Here is a 21275-nt window from a genome sequence, read left to right as displayed (position 1 = left end):
CCATCCCTCCATCCATCCATCCACCCATCATCCATTCACAGCTGGAAGATGGATGTGTCCCGCCATGAGGGGAGCCAGCCCGGACAGGGGCTTCTCTTCAGAGGTGCTCGCTGCTCTTGCTTCTGGCCCTGAACTCTCTGTTCCAGCTCTGATTTCTCCTCAGGGGCGATGATAAGGGGCCAGCGTGGGAGGAGATCCAGCCTGATTCCTGCCCTGAGCAGGGCTGAGATAACCCCTCGGATCCTGGGAATTAGTGGAGAGCTGAGGTTGCCTGGGAGTTAATACACTGCTCTGAACAGCTTTAGTTTGCATCGGCTTTGCACATGGTACTTTCAGGGTTTCTGTCTCCGTTTTCCCCCGCGAGAGAAGCAAGGGACCTATGCTTGCCATGCCATGCCGCAGCAGCACAGCAACTGCCTCTCCTCTCTCCTCTCACTCCTCTCCTCTCCTCCTCTCCTCTCCTCTCCTCTCCTCTCCTCTCCTCTCCTCTCCTCTCCTCTCCTCTCCTCTCCTCTCCTCTCCTCTCCTCTCCTCTCCTCTCCTCTCCTCTCCTCTCCTCTCCTCCTCCTCTCCTCTCCTCTCCTCTCCTCTCCTCTCCTCTCTCTCCTCCTCCTCCCTCTCCTCTCCTCTCCTCTCCTCTCCTCTCCTCTCCTCTCCTCCTCTCCTCTCCTCTCCTCTCCCTCCTCTCCTCTCCTCTCCTCTCCTCTCCTCTCCTCTCCTCTCCTCTCCTCTCCTCTCCTCTCCTCTCCTCTCCTCCCCCCCCCCCCTCCCCTCCCCTCCCCTCCCCTCCCCTCCCCTCTCCCCCCCCCCCCCCCCTCCCCTCTCCCTCCCCCCCTCCCTCCCCTCCCCCCCCCCCCCCCCCCCACCCCTCCCCTCCCCTCCCCTCCCCTCCCCTCCCCTCCCTCCCTCCCCCCCCCTCCTCTCCTCTCCTCTCCTCTCCTCTCCTCTCCTCCGCTCTCCCTCCTCTCCCTCCTCTCCTCTCCTCTCCCTCTCCTCTCCTCATCCTCTCCTCTCCTCTCCTCTCCTCTCCTCTCCTCTCCTCTCCTCTCCTCTCCTCTCCTCTCCCTCCTCCTCTCCTCCCTCCTCTCCTCTCCTCTCCTCTCCTCTCCTCTCCTCTCCTCTCCTCTCCTCTCTCCTCCTCTCCTCTCCTCTCCTTCCTCTCTCCTCTCCTCCCTCTCCTCTCCTCTCCCTCCTCTCTCTCCTCTCCTCTCCTCTCCTCTCCTCTCCTCCCTCTCCTCTCCTCTCCTCTCCTCTCCTCTCCTCTCCTCTCCTCCTTGAATCTGGACACAGGCTAACACAGACTAACGTGTCCTGGTCATTGCACTTTATAGAGGCCAAAATTTCTCTGATTCGGGGTACACGATGATGGAAACCGTTTTATGAAGCTTTAATTTTGCAGAGATTTTAAACCTAATTCAGCATTCCCCCCCCCCCCCCTTTCTTGCGAGCAGAAGTGGCCCCTACTGTAAGAAGATTTGTGCCTTTTTGTTTTGTGGCAGTGAGGGAAAAGTCAGGGATCCTCACTGCTATCCCTCAGGGTGAAGAACAGGGAAGTTTAACCGGAGGATGCCCTCATGCCCTGCCAGGACACCTCAAAGCCCGAGCTCCCAAGCTGTGCTGGCAGGGCAGCAGCTCCGCGGGAGGAGCCGCGCTCGGGGCTGGCAGCAGAGGCGGAGCGGCTCCCGGCGGTGACAGGGACCTCCGCGCCTGCCTCGCTGCAGTTTCCAGCTGTGGCCGAGCCAGCGATTTCCCAGCGATTTCCCAGCGATTTCCCAGCGATTTCCCAGCGGTTTCCCAGCCATTCTCCACGGGCTGTGTGTCGCTGTCAGCTCTGCTCTCCCCTCCGCGCCGCTGCTCGCTGCCGGCTGACGTGCGAGCGGCTTGCGAAACGAGCCGGCTCTGCAAGGCGAGCGATAAGCACGGGCTGTGTCCTCTAAACTTGTCCGTGGCTGTCGGTGCAACACTTGTAGCACGGGCAGCCCCTCCAGCCGGTCGCAGCAGACATTTTGATGCTGTGCTGGTGAAAGCCTCCGAGCAGCCAGCGCTGTGGGACTTGTGCAGTGCTGACAGCAAAGGATGCAGTGGAGAGAGGAAAATAACCCCCAAAATAGCTGCAGGTTTAACTTGAAAAAAGCAGGAAACTGAAAAGCCACAGTCTGATCCGTGCTCCAAATGGCTTTTGTCTGTGCTTCGTGGCTTCTGCTCATGTGCTGCAACAATCCTCTAAACCTTCTCACTCTGAAAAACAAACAAAGGCCCTCTCTGCACTACCAAGGAACAGATTTATTTCCCTCTGTGTCTTTACAGTTCCTCAGACACAATAGGGACCTCTGTTCGGGCTCATTTCCTGCGACATGAGGGTAATACCAAATCTCTGCTGCCCTCGTGAATGCACACAGTTGTGCCACCCAATGGGAGCACGGGTGGGAGCTGGAGTGAGGTGAGGGCTGAGCCCACTCCCCGCTGTGCAGAGGGCAGGGATGGCTCTGCCTCCTCCTCACACATGCAGCCACACACCTTGCCTGGATATCTTGGCCTCACAAAGTTTGGATACTCCATATCACACATTCCAAGCTATTTCAGAAAATGCTTCTTTTGATGGGGGCACCAAGGTTTTTCATCAACTTTTTGTACATCTTTAGAGTTTGTGTTTCAGGTGAGGAGCTGGGGGCTCCACCAGTGGCTCCACCAAGACACTGATCTGTCAGACTCTTGTTTGGGTCCCCACACAGGGATCTGTGACCACTGGTGCTGGGCTCCTGCAGAGGGGAAGGGAGAGGGATGGAGCAAATCAGGGAGGGAGTGGAGGGCAGAAGATTTTGGCTCTAAGAGTGCTCCTCTGGGCTCAGTTCTGATGTGTCCATGGGTCTGAGTCCTCCTTGGATCCTCAGGTGGTTCTTCCTCAGTGTGAGTGGCCCAGGATCCACAGAGCAGGGGACACACAGGAGGCAGAAGGGAGGCTGTATGACTGTCACACCTGCACAGATCATATATATATGTAAAAGTCCCTGGATTTCTTACCCCTCAGCGCTGCCAGAGGGCAATGCTCCCTCTCACCCAGCTCCTTCCTGTCTGGCATGGTCTGTGGGTTGCTGGGGGACTGGCAGCAGGTCATGTCCACAGCCAGGAGGTCTCTCTGGAGTTTGGAAGGTGATCCACGCCTCATTACCTCTGCTGGGAGCCGGCATGTGACCCGGCACAGCCTCCGGCAAACAGAGCACTTTGTTCTGCCCCTTTGCACTGCCCGGCCAGCCAGCTGCCCTCTAATCCCCCCAGGGAGGGATTTTCCTCTTCCACCCCAGCTCCCGGTGCCTTGGTCCCCTGGGAGAGCGGTCCAGGGTAATAATTTACTGCCTGCCACAGGCCACTCCTTCGGACTTTTTCTTCGACCTTCAGACTGCATTGCCAAAATAAAAACAACGGGAGGGAGAGCAGGACAAGCTGCTTCCCACAGTGAGAGTGTGGCCGTGCCCTGCTGCCAGATCCAGGAGCCCTGTCTGCAGGTAATGCCCGTTTGCTTTCTCTGGGATGATTGCGACTTTCTCTCCTTTTAATGAGCTCCTGAAGCCCTTTGGGAGCAGCAGAGGGTTTTGTGAACCATCCCTGGCTGCCAGGAACCTGGCTGGCTGTGCAAGAGCTGTTCCCAGGGCCAGCAGCTGGAAGGGGGCTGAGTTCCAGCACTGGGGTTGTTTCCCAGCTGTGGAGAAGTTCAGAGAGGAGATGAGCAGCCTCCTTGCTGCCCCTGCAAACTATTTGGGAACATTTCTGGCATTATTTCTGCTTCCCCCAGGAAACTTCCACCAAAGGAACTTCCATCACCCTGCTTGTCTCTGCAGACCCACATTGGCTCACCTGAGTGAGCCCCTGTGGGGAGCACCCATAAATGCTCCTGATCTGGGTCATTTCAGGAGCTGGCAGACCAGCAGAGACCAGCTGTGTGTCACCATTTACCTGGGCAACCAGCACATGGAAAGGAGCCTTGAGCTCCACTGGGATTTGCAGCCAGCACCAGAAAGGTGAATTTACACCAGAAATGTCAGGTTGTGCTGGCTGTGAGAGCCTCTGAGGCTGAGCCTGGTGAAGCCCAGGGGTGTCCAGCAGCCTCCGACCAGAGCATTCCCAAACCCCTCTCTGGCAGGACAGGGAGAGCTGCTCCTGCTCAGTTCCAGAGCAGGGAACAGAGCTGGGCTTGGCAGATTTCAGGATGGCTCTGCTGCTCTTGCACAGGGACTCACAGGTCCTGGCAATGCCTTGAGCCCAGCTTGGACTGGGCTGCTCACTGGATACAGTCTCTTTAATGTTGCTGGAGACAACCTCTGGCTGTGCCAGCACCAGTTGCTTCCCAGGATTTGCAGGTGGATAAAAAGGGTGGAAACACGGATCCCAGGCAGCGGGGCTGGAGCTGGCAGCTCTCAGGGATGGAGCAGGCAAAGAGGAGGCATTCCCAGGGACACTGCACCCACAGCTGCTCCTGTGCAGTGCTGTGCCAGCAGCAGGGCCTGGGTTTGGGCAGTGCAGCTCTCAGAGCCTCTCCTGAGCTGCTAAGCCCTGCTCAATCCTGCCAGGAAACTGCCTCTCCCTGTCCCCACCAACCTGAGCACATCTGGGGTTTGAGCTAGGGGTGGTGCCCCTGTGTCACACTGACCTGTGCTGCTGGGGAAAAGAGGTATTCACCCCTAAAAACATGTTTGGGGGTTTGCGGGTTTTTTGGGTTTGTGGTTGCATTTCTGTTTTTTGTTGGTTTGGTTTTTTTTGTTTTTTTTGTTTTTTTTTTAATAAATGCCCTCAAGCACAGGCTAAAAAAAGTGCTGCTGGGAAGGAGAAGAGGGGACAGCAAGTAGGACAGTTGAGCCTTCCACAAGGAAAGGCTGGCCAGGAAGGGTCCCTTACAGTCAGGCTGCTTCCAATGCTGTGTTATTTATTCACTGAGACTGTGCCTACACTTGAAAAGCACTTGGGAGAAAAAAAAAAAAGTCCCATCCACTTAATTTAATGGCAATAATAACCTCAGGAACTTATTACACAGAAGATGCAAAGGCTCTACAAGAGATCAGTAATATTCTGCCACATTCATATTTACAGAAACAGAGGAACAAAAGGTGGCAAGAGTTGCTCAAAGAGACCTTAGCTGTCCTTTGGAATAAAAGACTGATCCTCAGTGGTCTCCTCTTGTCTTCTTTTTACAAAACATGTGGAAATATCCCAGAACTTACATGGGATTCCTTGGCAAAAATCAAAGGCAAAGCCTCAGGCAGAGCCCAGTTTTTTTGAAGCTGAAAGAAAAAATATATATAGAGAAAAAAAAAAAGAAAAATATTTTAAAGAGCTGCAATGGTCACCAATAATCTATTTAGTCTTTCATGAAGCCTCCTAAAAGGAACAAATAGCCTCTGAGCTTTTAAAGAACATCCTATCCTATCCTATCCTATCCTATCCTATCCTATCCTATCCTATCCTATCCTATCCTATCCTATCCTATCCTATCCTATCCTATCCTATCCTATCCTATCCTATCCTATCCTATCCTATCCTATCCTATCCTATCCTATCCTATCCTATCCTATCCTATCCTATCCTATCCTATCCTATCCTATCCTATCCTATCCTATCCTATCCTAATCCTATCCTATCCTAATCCTATCCTATCCTAATCCTTACCCAGCAGAGATAACTGAGTAGCCAAATATTTTAGGTCACCTTTCACTGCAGATCCATGGACTCCTGCTTTGTGCTCTCTAGAGAAGTGTTTGTTTTAGCTTTAGCTGAACCTTCCCTGCAATTCCAATTCCTCAGAACTGTGTGGTTCCACTTCAGTGATAGTTTATGATTATGGTTATGGATATTGCTAGACAGGGAGATTAGGATTACCTTTCCCTGTAAAATAACATATATAGTAATGTAAAAGAGAGAGAGAAGGTACTTCTCTGTGTGTAGAGATAAAGGGCTGGAGCTGTTGTCCCCACTGGATGTGTCCTGTCCTGGTGAAGCTGCAAATGTGGCTTTGCTGGGATGGTCTTTCCTGGAGGGATCCAACTCAGCCATGGAAGGACCAGGCAGCCCTTGACCCCTTATAGGGCTTGGGGAAGAGAAAGGAGCTTCCCTCCCTTGGGGAGAAAGATGTTTCTAAGTATAGACAATGTCTGGAGGCTCTGAACTCTGCCAGTGCAGCTGAAAAAAAAATCCCTCTCTTTGGCCAGAACTTGTTCCCCCATGGCCTGGCCAGGTCCAGGCAGGAGGTGTGCACAGAAGGGGTTAAATTTCAGGAGAGCTGCTTCTCACCTTTGAACTCAGGTCCAGCCAGAGGTTTTCCTGGCACAGATGTGTTCTCTGGAGGGCAAGGAAACAGCAGCCAGGCACAAGAGAGCTGCAATACTGGTAAAACCCAGCTGACATCAGCAGCTCTCCAGCTTCACCAGAGTTGTTTAATTTAGCTTAGGGGTGTGTGAGCTCTGGGCAGGGGAATGGGCCAAGATCAGAGCTGGTCTAAGGGGGCACCTGCAGGGACACGTGCCTGTGTGATGTGTGTGCCCACACCCAAGACTCCCTTCAGTGTGGCACCAGAGGGTCCTGCCATGGGCATGGGCAATGAGGGGTGGGGGACAGGAGCTGCTGCAGGGGGTGACTGCAGGACAGGCTGGGGACAAATGGGCACCTCTTACTCATGGGGAGGGCAGGAGGCTAGCCCTGCTCACATCTACCTGTCCCACTCCTGTCATCGTGGGGACAGCTGCTCACCCTGCTCAGCTCTGGGGACAGTCACAGGGCAAAGCCCTTTGCAGCTGCCCCAGGCACCTGCTGGTGTCTGATGTTGCATTTCCAGTGAGGACCTGCCCTCCTCTGGGGATTTAATGGTGGGCCTGTGCTTCCAAGGAATGTTTTCTGTAGCAGGGAGCCAGATGTCAGGGCAGTCACACTGGATACAGGTAGGGTGAACTAAACACCAAACCCTTTCCAACAGCAGAAATGCATTAATTTAACAGGTTTGGGGTAAATTTTTTCTGTTAAAGGAGTCAAACCTCTCAGCTCTCTTTTATTCCCTCATGTGCCAGTCCCAAGTCACTGGTAATTCAGCAGATTGAATGCTGGGTGGGTGCTGCCCAGACAAGGAGCTGTCCCCGTGTCCCAGAGCTGTGCCTGGCTGGCTGGCAGGCAGTGCTGCACCCAAGGACTTGTTCCTGCTCTTACTCCTGTGCCCTTCACCTTTGCAGACAGAGGAACATCTGCGTGCTCTGCTCCCCGAGGACACCTGGAACCAGCAGCTGAATTCCTGCCCCAGCTGCAAGGAGAGATCATTCTGCTTGGCTTATGTTTGTGGCCTGGATGGAGCCCTCCTCCACTGCCCTGGGCAAGACAAAGGGTAATGCTGCTGGCTGGCACCGTGTCACTGAGCCCTGGGGGTGGTCAGGGTGGGGGTCTCCCATTAATGTTGGGCTGCAGAGCTTTCCTGGGGGGCTCCAGCCAGGCTCAGCCTGCCCAGCAAGGGCTGCAGGGAGCCTGATTCCCATGGGACACACACAGGGGACTCATGTGTGACAGGAGGTGGCAGCACACCTGGCCCTGAGTGACACCCAGCCCTGGAGAGTCAGTGATCCTCACAGAGGGGAAAGAACAGACAAAACCAACCCAACATCACTTTGTCCATCACTGTCTGTCATCAGATTAGGTGTTTCATGCATTTTAGCTGTTAAAATGTTCCCTACAGGATCCTCCTTCTTTTTCTTCTTTAGATAGAAAGTGGGTTTTTAATTAAAAAATGCCCTTTTCCATGGAAATTAAAATCAAGTAGATTTTGTTGATAACACTGAGAATTTCATTAAAGAAACAAAGTAGAAGGCACTGACTAGAAAATATAAGTTAAGTGATGAAATTACTCTGAAATTTGACCAATTCAATGCACGTGGAGGCGAAGCTGGAGAACAGAAAAACAAGGGATATTCTTAAAAGATGTCAGTGCTGATAGCTTGAGAACATTGGCTGAGCAAAAAATCAGGTTTTAACCTGAAAGTAAGTAATATTTCAAGTAAAATGCTGCTCCCTCTCCCTCATTACACATGCACCAAGCACATCAGATGTTCCTGTGATCTCTCCCTAGTAGCTACAGACCCATCCCACAGTGGCCAGCCCTTCTGCTTCCCACAGGGAATGCTGCCCACAGCCTGGCTTTGCCTCCCTGCACCCACCACTGAAATGGCTCCAGAAGCTCCTTTCCTGCTGCTGCAGCTGCACCCTGGGAGATTGCATAGGAAACTGCAGTGGAAGCAAAAAGCAACTGTTTTACTTTTACTGAAAGGGCAGGAGACATCAGCCCTTCTCCCAGGTCTCCTTTTGCTCAGAGCTCAGTCTCTGATCTCTCAGATCACCAGACTCCCTGTTTATGCTTGCAGTATTAGTGCTGCAAAGCACCAGCCTGGCTGCAGCTCTCCAGGGTCCCTGAGGACACTGTGAAAAGCAGCTTTTTCAGGGTTTGACCTGAACCAAATGGCAGTTTTGACCTTCTCCCAAACCACTGAACAGCAGATAAATTTCCAGCTGACCTGTAAGAAAATTGTTCAGAACACCTGAGCTGCCTGGCCGGCTGTAATTTGTTCCTACCCACCACCTGCACCTCTTCCTCCCCACCCAAAACTGTCCCTCCCACCTGAATTCTCACTCCTTGGGTACAGCTAGCAGGTGTTTCTTCATCTGTTGCACCTGGTCAGCTTTTCCTGCTCTCTTTAAAGTGCTGCAGTGAGGCAGTAGGGGTGGTGTTGTCACTCTGAGGGTTTGGTTGTGTTTTGGGGCTAAATGAACTGCTGCAGGGGACAAAGCTCTTCCCCTCTGGGTGCTGGGGAGGAGCTCTGGGCTCCTGGCCCAACAGGGCAGGCAGAGTGGGCTGGTGCAAGGATGGGAAGAGTGGGGGATGAGAGGTCTCTGTGCTCAGTGATTGTGGACTGCTTCCCATGCTTCAGGACTCAGCCTCTGGGAGATGTGCTCCCGGGTATGTTTGGTGAATTGCTTTTTGTGAAGTGCTTCAAGCTTTAGCCACCTGCTGTTTTCTTTAAGTTCTGCATGTAGCTTTTTTCCTAAAATTTTGAGGATTGGCTGTCTCCAGCTTGCCCTGAGCCAGGGCTGCTTGGCTGGGCTCCTGCTCTGTTTTGCAGTGTCCTTGGGGTGTAGGGAACAGGATCTGCAGGAGAAAACTTGACAAGCCAGGAGCTCTTCAGAGGGTGGCTAAGAAAGCTTCCTGAAATGCAGAAGTGCTTTAAAGTCTTTCCTAACCTCTTTCTGGACTTGCTGCAGTGTCTCAATGGGAATGAAAGTGGAGTTCAGTACTGGCTTGCAGCTATCTCTTAGATCTGTAGCAGGGGAAAACTTGAGCCTTTTTTTCTCTCCCCACGTGTTTGCAGGAATCCTCCTTCCCACCTCCCTTCACTTCTCTGAGCTGAAACTGGGGCATCTCCCCCTTGAGCTGGGAGCAGCCCCTGTGCTGGGGGGAGGCTGTGGGCTGCCTTTGGTGCCCCTCCAAACCCTGTGATTCCTATAGAGCATCACCTGCATCCCAGTGACAGCCCTGCCAGGCCTGTCCCTGCTGGCAGCCAGCCCTTCCCCGAGCAGGAGAGGAGAGCTGGAGGGGTTTGCAATGTAGGTTAGGCAGGGAAGGCTGCTGAGAGCAGTGACATCAGGGAGGAGGGTGGGAGCAGCCCGTGGATGACGAGTCTGTGAGGTTGTGTCTCCGTGCGAGGTACGCTTTGCATTAGGAACGTGTTTGTAGCAAATAACGCGGGGCTGCCGTGGGAATGTGGGTCAGCACCGCCTGGGTGAGGAACAGGAGCTGCTCCTGCTCTGCTGGCAACAAACGTGTGTTCCTCAGGGATGTGTGGGGAGGGAGATTAACTGCAGTCACTGCTCCAACTTGTAAGTAGCAGCTCTCTGTTGTGTGAGCGGGTTCTGCCAGCTTGGGGGGTGCCTGTGGCTGGGAGCTGGGCTGAAATGGTCTTTGGGGAGGGGGCAGTGGGTGCAGGGGTTTGTGTTTCTAATGTATGAAAGTCACATTAGGTTGGGGAGCTCCTAGACTTGCTTGCTGATGCTCTGTGTGGCCCTGGGCAGCAGGCACAAGGAGGGATGCAGCCGGGCATGGATAACCAAGGATTCCACCGTAGCTTCGTGACCTATTTCTGCTTCTGTTCAGTGTGTGTGCTCAGGAAATCTTTGTGCTTTAGGGGGAGTAGGGTTTGTGAGTGATAAGGAAAAGCCTGCTTGACTGCTTGGGAGATTTAAACCACAAACTAACCTGGTGTTGGAGGTGGACTTGGGCTGAACCTGAATAGGATGTGGGATGGGGATATACATATAAAAATGGGTATGGTACTTGAGTACCAGAGACTTTAACCTCAGAGCAAGTCCCTTTAAGGAAAAAGCTGTGTTGGAAAGGCTGCCCTTGGTCAGCAGGGACTTGTTGAGTGGCTTCACTTCCAGCAAAGAGGCAGTGGAGCAGAACAGGGCTGCTGAAGGGGCTGTGAGGCTGGAAAGAGCTCCTGCCTAGGTGCAGGTTGCTACAACAGGCTTGTCCAAGCCCCTTGGAGTGAGTCAGGAACTTGTCCTGCATCCTGTGCTGCTGGTAAATACCTCCAAGGCACTTGGATGTGTTTCCATGGCTTGCCCATGTTCTCTTCAAGATGCCCAAACTGTGATTCCTCCATCTGTGCCTGAGTCATTATTTGCCCTGAGTTCTGTGATTAGAACAATGGCAGCAAGCTGGTACTGAGGCTAAACCCAAGTTTGTGGGGCTTCAGATTTGGAGGAGGTGGGCTGTATCACCTGATGGAGCTGCAGGCAGTGAGCAGGAGTGAGGTGTTAGGTTGGGTTGCTCTGGCAAGAAGCTCCTGAGCAGGAGTGGGAACCTTCACTCCTCTACCTACTGCTGTCCTGAGCAGTTTGGGGCTTATCCACACACACCTGTGTGCCCTGTGCCAACTCCTCCAGGCTCAGATCCCTCAGTGAGTGTTGTCTGCTCAGAGACAGCAGCAGTGACCCTTCTGGCCATGATGCCTGCCCAGCAGCCTGAGAGGCAGACACAGCCCTGAGGCAGGTGCTGGGTGACCTTCAGTGGACCTCAGCGAGCCAGGGAGAGCCAGGCAGTCAGGGAAAGGACTATGCCCAGGGGGAGGAGATGGGGCTTGATCTGTCTGGGTGCTGCCTGCACGCTGTCCCTGCTGGTGGGTGCCAGCTGGGACAGGATATTGGACTTGTTGCAGGGCAAAATATGGACAAGGTCAGGGCCCCAGACCAGCCTGATGTTGTAAGTTCTCTGTATGGTTTGTTGGCTTTGCTTTAAATGTCTGTTCTGCCTTTCTTATCCATTCAGAAACTCTAAACCTACAGCTTAGTTTTTTTGGCTGCTCATCAGAGCTGCCCCCAAACCCCAGATCTGCTGGTGGGGCCAGTTCAGGAGCTCACAGGACCCTCTGTCTAGCAGATCCAAGGATCCATGCAGGAAGGGCTCTGTTATGGGCTTGTTTGCCTTAAAAACTCATTGTCCTACAAAATCCTTGCTCATGCAGATGGGTTCTGGCAGTTGGTGCTGTCCACTCCTTGGTCTGTAGAAGAGCTGTTTCAGGATGACAGCTTGCTGGTGTCTACAACACCCCTTCTTTTTAGATGGAGAGGGAAACACATTTCTGTGAATGTTTTGATTCTTGCTTTCCCTCCAGAACTGAGGAGCAAAACTGAGCCTTGAAATAATTTTGCTATCTACTCCTAAGCAAAACAAGGAATTCCTCTATACAGGCTGCCTTCCTTGGGCTTCCCTAAGGCTCAGCCTGTGCAGCAGGGAACAGGCTCAGGGCTTCCTCTCTGTGAAGGAAGAGGTGATGATGATGATGAGTGGTAGCAATTGCCTGCACAGCTGAGCAGCAGGGATGCTCCATGGTGGGAATCCCAGCTTCTGGCATTGGCTAGGTGTCCTTGTGTGTGCTGGCTTACCTCCTGCAGGGCCTGAAAGGTTTCATTCATGTCCCTAATTACTCACAGAGCCCTCAATGGAAGGGGCAGTGGATGTGCCAAGTGTGTGACGTATCCCAGTACAACCTTGTCCTTGTAAGCACTCTCCTTGTGCCTCCTGGGGACACAGGGGTGGCTCAGGAAGGCTTGACACTGGTGCTTTAGCCTGAGTCCCCTTGGCCACCAGAGAGGGTGTCTGTTTTGTGGCACTCATCCCTGTCCTGTGAGCTATTGAGGGCTCCTGGTGAGGCTGGGAGGGAAGATGTCCTGGTTCCTATAATTTCCTGGTTATTTTGGTATGTGAGTGGAAGGGGGAGGAGGGTGGCTGTGGAGAGAAGAGCAAGGTCAGTGAAGAACAAATGTGCCTCTGTGCACTTGTGATCAGGCTGCCAGCTAATCCGCTTCGGTGCTCCAACTTTCCTCCCAGAACTCATCAGGCACGGCCGGGAGAGGATAGAACAAACCATCAAGGCCTCTGGCTCCAGGCTCTGCTCCTAGTGAGTACCAAACCCTCCCTGGGATGGCCCTTTAACAGCCCAGCCCATAACCCTGTGCTGGCTGGCTGGTGGATGGAGCTGGCTGGCACCAGGCAGATGGGGGCAGTCCCTGATGCAGCTGCCAGCATCCACAGCTCCTGCTGTGCTCAGCCTGGCTGGGCAGGAGGGGCTCCTTTGGGATGGCTGGGGGGCTGTGCCTGGTGGTGTGTGGGGGCAGAGAGTGGCAGCACCCCCAGGTGAGATGTTTGGAGGCTGGTGGGGTTTTTGGGCCCAGTTTTTGGGAGGGGTAGGGCAGAGGGTGGCTGTGGGGATGAGAGCCTTGGGAGCCTTGATGCAGTGTATGAGTGTGGTGGGGCTGAGGAGGAGTGTAAGCTCTCTGGGACAGGAGAGAAGGGAGCAGAGCTGTTTTGCTCATGTTATCTTCTTAATTCTGGCTTTTGCAAAGAGCATAGGGAACCCTAAAAACCAAAGGGAGGAATCCTTGAGGGAAAGCTTACCCTGTGATGCTCAGGCTGGATGGATCTGAACCAAGTGTTGAAATCTGGCTTTTCCAGCCCCAGCAAAAACTGCACCACGCAGAGAAGAGATTTTTAATGCCTCTGCTCACCGAGCCTGCCCTGATTGTGATGGCACCATCCCTGTTCCCTGCAGTGTCAACAGCCCCAAGCTGCCCTGCTCTGACTCAGCCTGGGGAGTGGCCTCTGGCTGCTGCCAGCCCCATGGACCGTGGTGGCTGGACTGAGCTGGACTCTGCTGGCTGCTCTGTGGGGATGCTCACTGGGCTGCAGCACCCTTCTGCAGTGGGGAGGGGGCTGCATCTGCCTTGAGGAGCACCTGGCTGTGCCCAGGAGAGCTGTAACTTCAGCTGGCCTGCTGCTCTGTTGCTGCTGGTTCTCATGTGCAGGTGCAGTTTTTGCTATTGCAAGTCAGGGGCTAATATTGGATGTTCACTCAGGAAACCTGTTTCCCCAATCTCCTGTCAGCATACACTTCTTCCTGCCTCCCTCAGAGTGTGGGCACCCTGTTTTTTGGGGATGGCAGTGCTGGGGAGCTCAGCTGAACCCTCCTATGATGGAAGGGGTGCACACTCTGGGGTTTGAACTACTGCCTGGCAAGTTCATGGAGTGAAGCTGTTTCTCTCAGATTTTATATTCAACATGAACTTCCTCTTCTTTTCCCCAGTGCTGAGAGAGTTGTTTTTTTAATGGATCGTTCCCGGAGCCCAGACAAAAGCACCCAGGTGAGAGGGATCACAGCTCTGAACAAGCAAATCCTCAGCTTTGGGACAAAGGGGTGGTATCTTTAGATGAAAAACAAGGAGAGAGCCTGTGTTAGCCTGCTGGGAGTCTTACTGCTGCCCTGTCCTGTGGTGGTGCTGGGGAGAGAAAACCAGCAGAGAGGCCTTTTGGACAAGGTGTGATGTTGCCAGAGCTGGGGAGGGTAAGATTGGTAAGGAACAGGAAGAGGAAAAAGAGTGTGTGTGTGTATCCTCTGGTGTTTGGAGAGAGGGAGGCTGCAGCTCTCTGCTGCTGGGTGTGCATAAAGCCATCTAAAGAGATCTTAAATTTTGCTGAAGTATCCACTGGGTCTCTTGCAGATGGGTGTGATCAATGGCTTTGTGTGAGGGCTGTGTTGAGGAAGGGAAAACCCAATTGCAGCCTAGCCCTTGTGACTAAAATTCTTGTTATCTTCTCTAGCCCTCAAAACCAACTGACAACATCAACCTCGGACCTTCTGCTAACCCCAAGTAAGCTCCCTGCAAAGCCAGGTAGGGTGTGGAGCATGAAGAGATGTGGCAGGGGATGCAGATGGCCCCTGTGTGTCACACAGTGGTGTCTGCAGGAGTCTGGACAATTGCATTTCTTGGCCTTTAACACCACAAGTATAATCAATGCTTCCAAGACTAAGCTGTAGCTGGTACTTGTTATAATCATTCTCTCCTGGCCACATCTTCAGCCCTTTGTCCCTTTTCTTTTGAGAGGTAGTAAGGGATGTTCCTCCACATCACTGCTGGCTTCCTGACTATCTTTCTCCAGAAACAGGGATAGCCTGTGCCCCTGTAAAGGCATCACTTTGCCCTATAGCTGCTGTCATGCTGCCTTCAGCCCCTGGGTTGCTGAGGGGCTGCTCAGGGTGCCCTGACACACACAGGGTGAATCCTGGGAGCGAGGGTCACCCCCAGCGCCCTTTAATCCCTTTCACAAACACTCGGGTTTTTTTTAAGCAGGAACTCTGCTTTGATGGTGGTGTTACTGTTGCATGTTTCTCTCCCAGAAACATTAACTTGTTTCATTCTTGCCCAACAGTGCCAAGCCAACAGACTTTGACTTCCTGAAGGTTATTGGCAAAGGAAGCTTTGGAAAAGTAAGTGGGCTTGTGCAGGTGGGCTGCAGCTGTTTGGAGGCAGCTTGGAAGGAAAATGTCTTGCTGAAGGAGTTTCTGGCTGTGTCCTTTGCTTGCACCCCTACTAAAGTGTTTGGATTGAGATTAAATAAAACCTGAGATACTGTTATTGACAGTCCATTCTAACTTTAAGGTCCTTCAACTTCTTCAAGGACTGAAGAGTGAGATGTTTTGTACTCAGGGTGTTGATGGTAAAGAGCAGTGCTTGATTCAAAATAAGTTTCAAACTTGTTCAGCAAAAGATCCCCAGAGAAACCTTGGAGACAGCCAGGATTCACTTTAAAAGGGATTGGACTCAAATGCCCCAAAATTATTTTCTGTTGGGTGTCTAGGGGATATATGTGGAGATATAGAGTGCTTTTCTTCTGGCAATGAAAAAGTGATGGGAATTGGGGGGGCTGGAGTTTGATATTTAAAACCCTGTACCTGGTCCTCTGAAGTAGTTTTCTGTGTATAATCACTCACAAGAGTGGTGAGCTAATGAAGAAACTGACCAAGGTGAGACAGAGCTGTGACCAGGACCTTCTGTTGCAGGTACTCCTGGCCAAACGCAAGTGTGATGGGACTTTTTATGCAGTGAAAGTCTTGCATAAGAAAACCATCCTCAAGAAAAAAGAGGTATGTCTGCTGTCCTGGGCTGTGCTGGAAATTGTGGTTGGTGTATGGGCTCTCTGGGTAATGCAATTGGGGTACCTGGTGTTTAGGTAGGCAGCTCACATGTTAAACATGGATTTGTTTGTGCCATGAGAATAAAAGAACAGAGATTAATTAGGTCAGATAGGAGGGAGCAGTTCTGTATTTGGGAGTGGAAATGACCCTTGTGGGCTCCCAGCTTCCACCTGTTTTGAAAACAAGCAGTGAGCCCTTAGGGCAGGCTGGGCTGGGTCCTTGCCTGAAACCTTGATGCCTTGTCTGCTTTCTGCTAGCAAAACCACATCATGGCAGAACGCAACGTGCTCCTGAAAAACGTCAAGCACCCCTTCCTTGTGGGACTCCACTACTCCTTCCAGACCTCAGAGAAGCTTTACTTTGTGCTTGACTATGTAAATGGAGGAGAGGTGAGTGCACTTACAGGCTTTGTTTGATTCCTCTTTGCTCCTTCTCAAGCATGCAGCTTTGTTTAAAACTATTTCTTGTCAGAAGATGATGATATTGAGAGATAATGTTGTTTTGACTGCTGGCAAGGAGCAGCCAGGAATACCTGGCAGAATAACTCACCTGCAAATTGAGTTGAGATCTTGCTGGCTATGGCCTGAGTCAGATGATTCCAATGTAAAAATGCTGAGAAAAAGCAGTAGCGGGGCATTTTAAAATCCTGTGGAGAATACGGGAAATACTGGTGAGCTTTAGGGTAACCCCCTTGTAGGCCAGGTATGGATCCATGCCTAGTGTTAGGGTGATGCCATTGTAACTTTCTAAACATTTTCTGTCCTATAGAAGCTTACCTTTCTCAACTGTTTTTGTGCTGAAACTGGCTGGAAGACATTGTTAATGTGGATATCTTGCCCAAATTCATGTTTGGGACCTTTGCAAGTTTTCTTCTCTGCATCTACCACTTCTTATGGCCATACTACCACTGTAATCAGCCTGTGGGTTGTAGCAAGCTAGGAGCTTAACAAGGTCAGCAGATGGAGAGTTTGAGAATTAGTTATTTTTGTGAATGATGAGGAGGAGAAGAATTGAAAAAACTTATAAAAATGTGTTTGGATTGCTTAAATTCACTTGGCTTGGGCTTATTTCATGCTGTTTATGTGCTACCTGCTGCAAATCCCTTTTCACTTATGTAGCTGGCTTTCAGCCTTGCTCCAGATTAGCCTTCATTTATTTAGAGACATGATTAACCCTCTCACCTTCCCCCAGCTCTTCTTCCACCTGCAAAGGGAGCGCTGTTTCCGTGAGCCCAGGGCTCGATTCTACGCTGCAGAAGTGGCCAGTGCCATTGGGTACCTGCATTCCCTAAACATCATCTACAGGTAGGGCAGGGGCACCAAGCCTGCCCAGGCAGGGGGTGTGGTGCTGGGAGGGAAGGGGATTCACTGGGGAAGGGAAATGCAGGATGGGAGCAGCTGAAGAATGCCCTGCCCCTACCAGACAAGACTGTGCTGCTGGCACTTTACCCTGCAAGAGGGTCTGCACAGGACCTGATGGACAGCAAATCATTCTTTTACCTTTCCAGTCAGTCTGAGAGTATTAAACTTAAAGCCATAAAATAAAACTGGCTCAATAAGTAAGAAATTATCTCCCAGTAACAACTTAGGCATGGAAATGCAGGCTAACACCTGATCCTGTGTGAACACAGCCTGCTTATGTTTGCATGTATGTATACTGATGGGAGTCTGCAATTTGGGAAGGCCTTGGTGATCTGGATTGGGAGGCTTTGTTAGCTTCTGTTCTTAGCTGATGCTGTTTTAGATCCATGTTTCTCTAAATATCTGTCCAAGTCTACTCAAACAGCATTTTTTTTGCAGGGACTTAAAGCCTGAGAACATCCTCCTGGATTGCCAGGTATATTCACAGCTTGGGCTTTCTTCCTGCTGGCTTTAAAAACCATCAGGACCACAAGCAGAGGGCTGTGATTCTGCAATGATGGCATGGATTTTGTCTGTCTGCCCCACCACACTTATGTGGATGGGTGGGCTTGCCCTCTGAAGAACTGCTTGGTTTTGGGGCCCTTGATTAATTTCCAGAAGCTGGGATCTGACCTGTGGGCAGGAATCAGGGGGGTGAAGAGCAGGACACTGCTGCAGCTCCAGTGGTGACTGTTACATAAATTGGCTCTGGGATAAAGCAGCAGAAAATCACAGCAATACTGTATATCTTCATGGCTATCTAGCTGTAGAAAAATAAAAAAAATGAAATCTAGACTTCGTTTTTTCTACAGGCTCCACTGCCTGTGTTATAGGATGAACAGCAGGCGAGGCAGATGAGCAGTGGGGAACTAAAACCCATATGAGAATTAATGTTTAGGCATATCTTTGGAGATCCTGTCTCCTCTCCAGAAAGAGTGGCACAAGCTAGAATGTCTCTTTTCTTTAGGGACACATAGTATTGACAGACTTTGGACTCTGCAAAGAAGGAATGGAGCAAGAGGAGACAACTTCTACCTTCTGTGGCACTCCTGAGGTACTGCATGTGTTGGGGTTTGCTGTGACTTGGGGGCTGGAAACCTTCAGACACTTGGCACTCTGGGTCAGGGCTTATGTGACACCTTATGGGATCTCTGAGGTTTCCAGCCTGAAGCTGGAGTTCAGATAAGGCTTTCCCTATCCAGCAGAGCTGAATACAGCTCTTCCTGTAACCACACAGCAATTTTAGAGTACTAATGAGCTATTGAGGCAGGGGTTCCTACATTGGAAATGGCCAGGCTTGTGAAAATAGCTGTGGAGGTGGAGAGCTTGTCCCTGGGAGCAGGATGTGTATCTGCTCTGAGACCCCAGCAGTGCAGAACATTGCTCCAAAGCTACTGGAGAGTTTATTAGATAATCCTAGGAAGAGCATCTGTGTAATTCTTAATGCATTTATTCAACTTGAGCTGCAGACAGGTTTGGGACTAAGAAGGGCAAAGCCCTTGCTTGATAATTTGACTCCAATATTTCTTTCTGACTTCCCAGTACCTGGCTCCTGAGGTGCTAAAAAAGCAGCCCTATGACAGGACAGTAGACTGGTGGTGCCTAGGAGCTGTCCTCTATGAAATGCTCTTTGGACTGGTAAGTTTGAAAATGGGCTGGTTTACTTTACATAGTGGGAATTTTATTTGCAAAAGCTGTCATGTGAGCTTGGTCTGGTGTTGACAAGGCACTTAGTAGATGACTAAATCCTGAATTAATGATCTGTTCAATCCTACCACTGCTCTTTTGAGCAGAGGTGTGGCAGGTCTCCCTCATCTGCTCACTGCAGGACTCACTTTGAGCTGCAATGTGTGGCTCCTTCTAGTAGCTCATGTTTTACCTGGTTGCTTCTCCTCTCTTTCAAATTAGCCTCCTTTTTACAGCCGGGATGTGTCTCAGATGTATGACAACATTCTGCACAAGCCACTACAAATCCAAGGAACCAAGACTGTGGCAGCTTGTGACATCATCCAGGGGCTTCTCCACAAGGATCAGAAGAGGAGGCTGGGTGCCAAAACAGACTTTGTAGGTGGCCTTCACTATGAGCAGGAGGGAGGATGGATGGGAAAATTTCTATTTTGAGCATTTCTTTCATAACAACACTGCCTTGGAAAAAACCTTCCCACACAGTCTGTCCCTTCAGTCCCCTACAAGGGACACACACAGGGTTGATTAAATTTTCAAAGGGAGAGAGGGGTGGTGGCCAGGACACCAGTGTGTGACAGGTCACTTCCCTTCAGGGGATTCCTGGATCAGAACCCTCATGTATTAAGGATTTGTGGATATGGTACATGGTAACTTAAAGTCTTTCTTCAACCACTTAAATCTGTGAGACAAAGTGCTGGAAAAGGAGAGTGAGCAGAAGACTGACTTTTCCTTCCTGCTTTCTGTACAGCTTGAGATAAAGAACCACGTGTTCTTCAGCCCAATAAACTGGGATGATTTATATCACAAGAGGATTACTCCCCCATTCAACCCCAACGTGGTAAGTGGGGAATTCTGCTCTACGGAAGGGATCCTCTCCAGATGCCTCATGCTCACACTGAGGGTTCTGAGGTGTGGGTTGGGACCTGCAGAGGCAGTGCTGATCACCCTTTTGGAAAAGGGTCAGGTTTGGGTCTGCTCATTTGATGACTCTCTGCTCCTTGGCTTAGGCTGGCCCAGCTGACCTGCGGCACTTTGATCCCGAGTTCACCCAGGAAGCCATCTCTGCCTCCATCACCCACACACCTGACCTAGCAGCCAGCAGCTCCAGTGCCTCAGATGCATTTTTAGGATTTTCATATGCACCAACTGAAGAGGACATTTAACTTTTACAAAGGCTTTGTGAAGCCATATTTTAAATGAATGGATTTTATGTTCATTTTCTTCTTTTCTTTTTCCCTTTTGAGAGGATTGGTACTGTCCTTTCCTCATGGTTTAAAGAAATTGGCACTAACACACTAACTGGCTGGGATGGAACAGAACTCTTAATTTTTGCTGTTTGGTGGATTTTTTCCCTAAATGAATATATCCCTGCCAGGGAAAGTGGGACACTGACTATGGTTTTCCCTGAGTGTCTTGTGCTACTTGGCAGAATTGTATTCACTCTGGTTGTATTCTTGGTTGAGGTATGTGCCATGTCCCTGTAACTGGACATGTTTTTGTTGGTTTGGTTTTTTTTTGGTTTTTTTTTTGTGGAGGTATGCTCAGCTATGTCCAATGTCTTTCCTCAAGCCCTCAGCAGAAAAGCAAACTCTTCACATCACCATGAACAGTGGCTTCCTTCCTTTTAGTGAGCTTTGTCACTCAAGCTGCTCATCCTGGGCTGAGTGGAAAACTGTTCATCAGTTATTGCTCCAAGGGCAGCTGCAGGTCTGTAAATCCTGAACTGCACTGTGGCCCTTCATGCCAGTCTGATCCTCCTCAAAATGAGTGGACAGCTTTTTGGTCCAGGAGTGGAATGCTACTTAAGCAACAACGAGGCTGTGATGGGGGAGCCCATGTGTAGCAGGAAAATCTCAGCTCTCGGGGGGGGGGGTGGGGAAAGAGGCTGAGATGCTTGGAAAAATAAAAATAACTTTCTAGCAGAACTCTGGGTGGGGATGCTTTCACAGCACGTGCTTGACTTGCACCAGGCACACCAACACTGCTGTGCTGAGCACAGGGCAGCGAACAGCGAGTGCTGGCCAGGTTTCAGCCTCCAGCACTCGCCTGAAATGCCCAGCACTAATGTGGAACAGTTATTTATTCTGCCTTAATTTAAATGCTGGTGTATTCATTGAATGTCACTTCCCACATGTTTGTTTTTTAGCTGTTCTGTGCTGTTGCTGGGGGGAGGAGAGTGGGGCTCAGAGCAACATGGGGATTAGCAAGGGGCTTTCTAGAGTTGTGTGATGCTCATGCAGTGGGGAACCTTGTGCTGGTACAACTGTATGTTTGGGTTTTTGTTTTTTTTTTTTTGTGTATGCTGAAGTCATTGGAAACATGACATGGTTTATAATAAAGTTGCAAACACAGCTAGGTTTCTCTGCTTGTCCTGGATCAGAGGGGAAGGAGAGCGTTGGCTTTGTCCTGGGGCTGCATGCAGAAAATCACTAACTCTGCTGGGTTTAAACTCAAGAGGAATTCCCTAATTTAAACTGATCATGGAAGGGTTGAGCATTTTAAAGGTTATGGGTAGGGATACCTGCTACCCTGCCGCGCTGTCCCAAGCCCCGTCCAGACTGGCCTTGGACTTCCAGGCATGGAGCAGCCACAGCTTCTCTGGGTCAGGAAAGAACCTGCAGCTTTAGACACAAGTATTTTA

General features: G+C 50.9%; 1 protein-coding gene across 2 annotated transcripts; it reads left to right on the top strand.

Annotated features, from left to right (window-relative positions):
- Positions 1-3203: 3203 nt before the first annotated feature.
- On the top strand, positions 3204-21074 carry SGK2 (serum/glucocorticoid regulated kinase 2). Of its 2 annotated transcripts, XM_079321493.1 has the most exons (15): positions 3204-3503; positions 7209-7357; positions 12407-12476; positions 13659-13716; positions 14174-14223; positions 14783-14840; positions 15414-15497; positions 15806-15937; positions 16740-16852; positions 17348-17384; positions 17916-18002; positions 18491-18586; positions 18857-19012; positions 19383-19472; positions 19642-21074. In XM_079321493.1, exons 2-15 carry the CDS (start codon positions 7306-7308, stop codon positions 19795-19797), a joined length of 1239 nt encoding a protein of 412 aa, XP_079177619.1. In that variant the 5' UTR covers positions 3204-3503; positions 7209-7305; the 3' UTR covers positions 19798-21074. The 2 variants fall into 2 exon arrangements, with proteins under 2 accessions (XP_079177619.1, XP_079177618.1); XM_079321492.1 differs by lacking the exons at positions 3204-3503; positions 7209-7357 and adding an exon at positions 8667-8977.
- Positions 21075-21275: the final 201 nt, after the last annotated feature.

Source organism: Erithacus rubecula, assembly GCF_903797595.1.
Source record: "Erithacus rubecula genome assembly, chromosome: 18".
NCBI lineage: Eukaryota > Metazoa > Chordata > Aves > Passeriformes > Muscicapidae > Erithacus > Erithacus rubecula.
The sequence above is the reverse complement of the archived record's forward strand: the minus strand, read 5'-3'. Positions and strand labels throughout refer to the sequence as shown.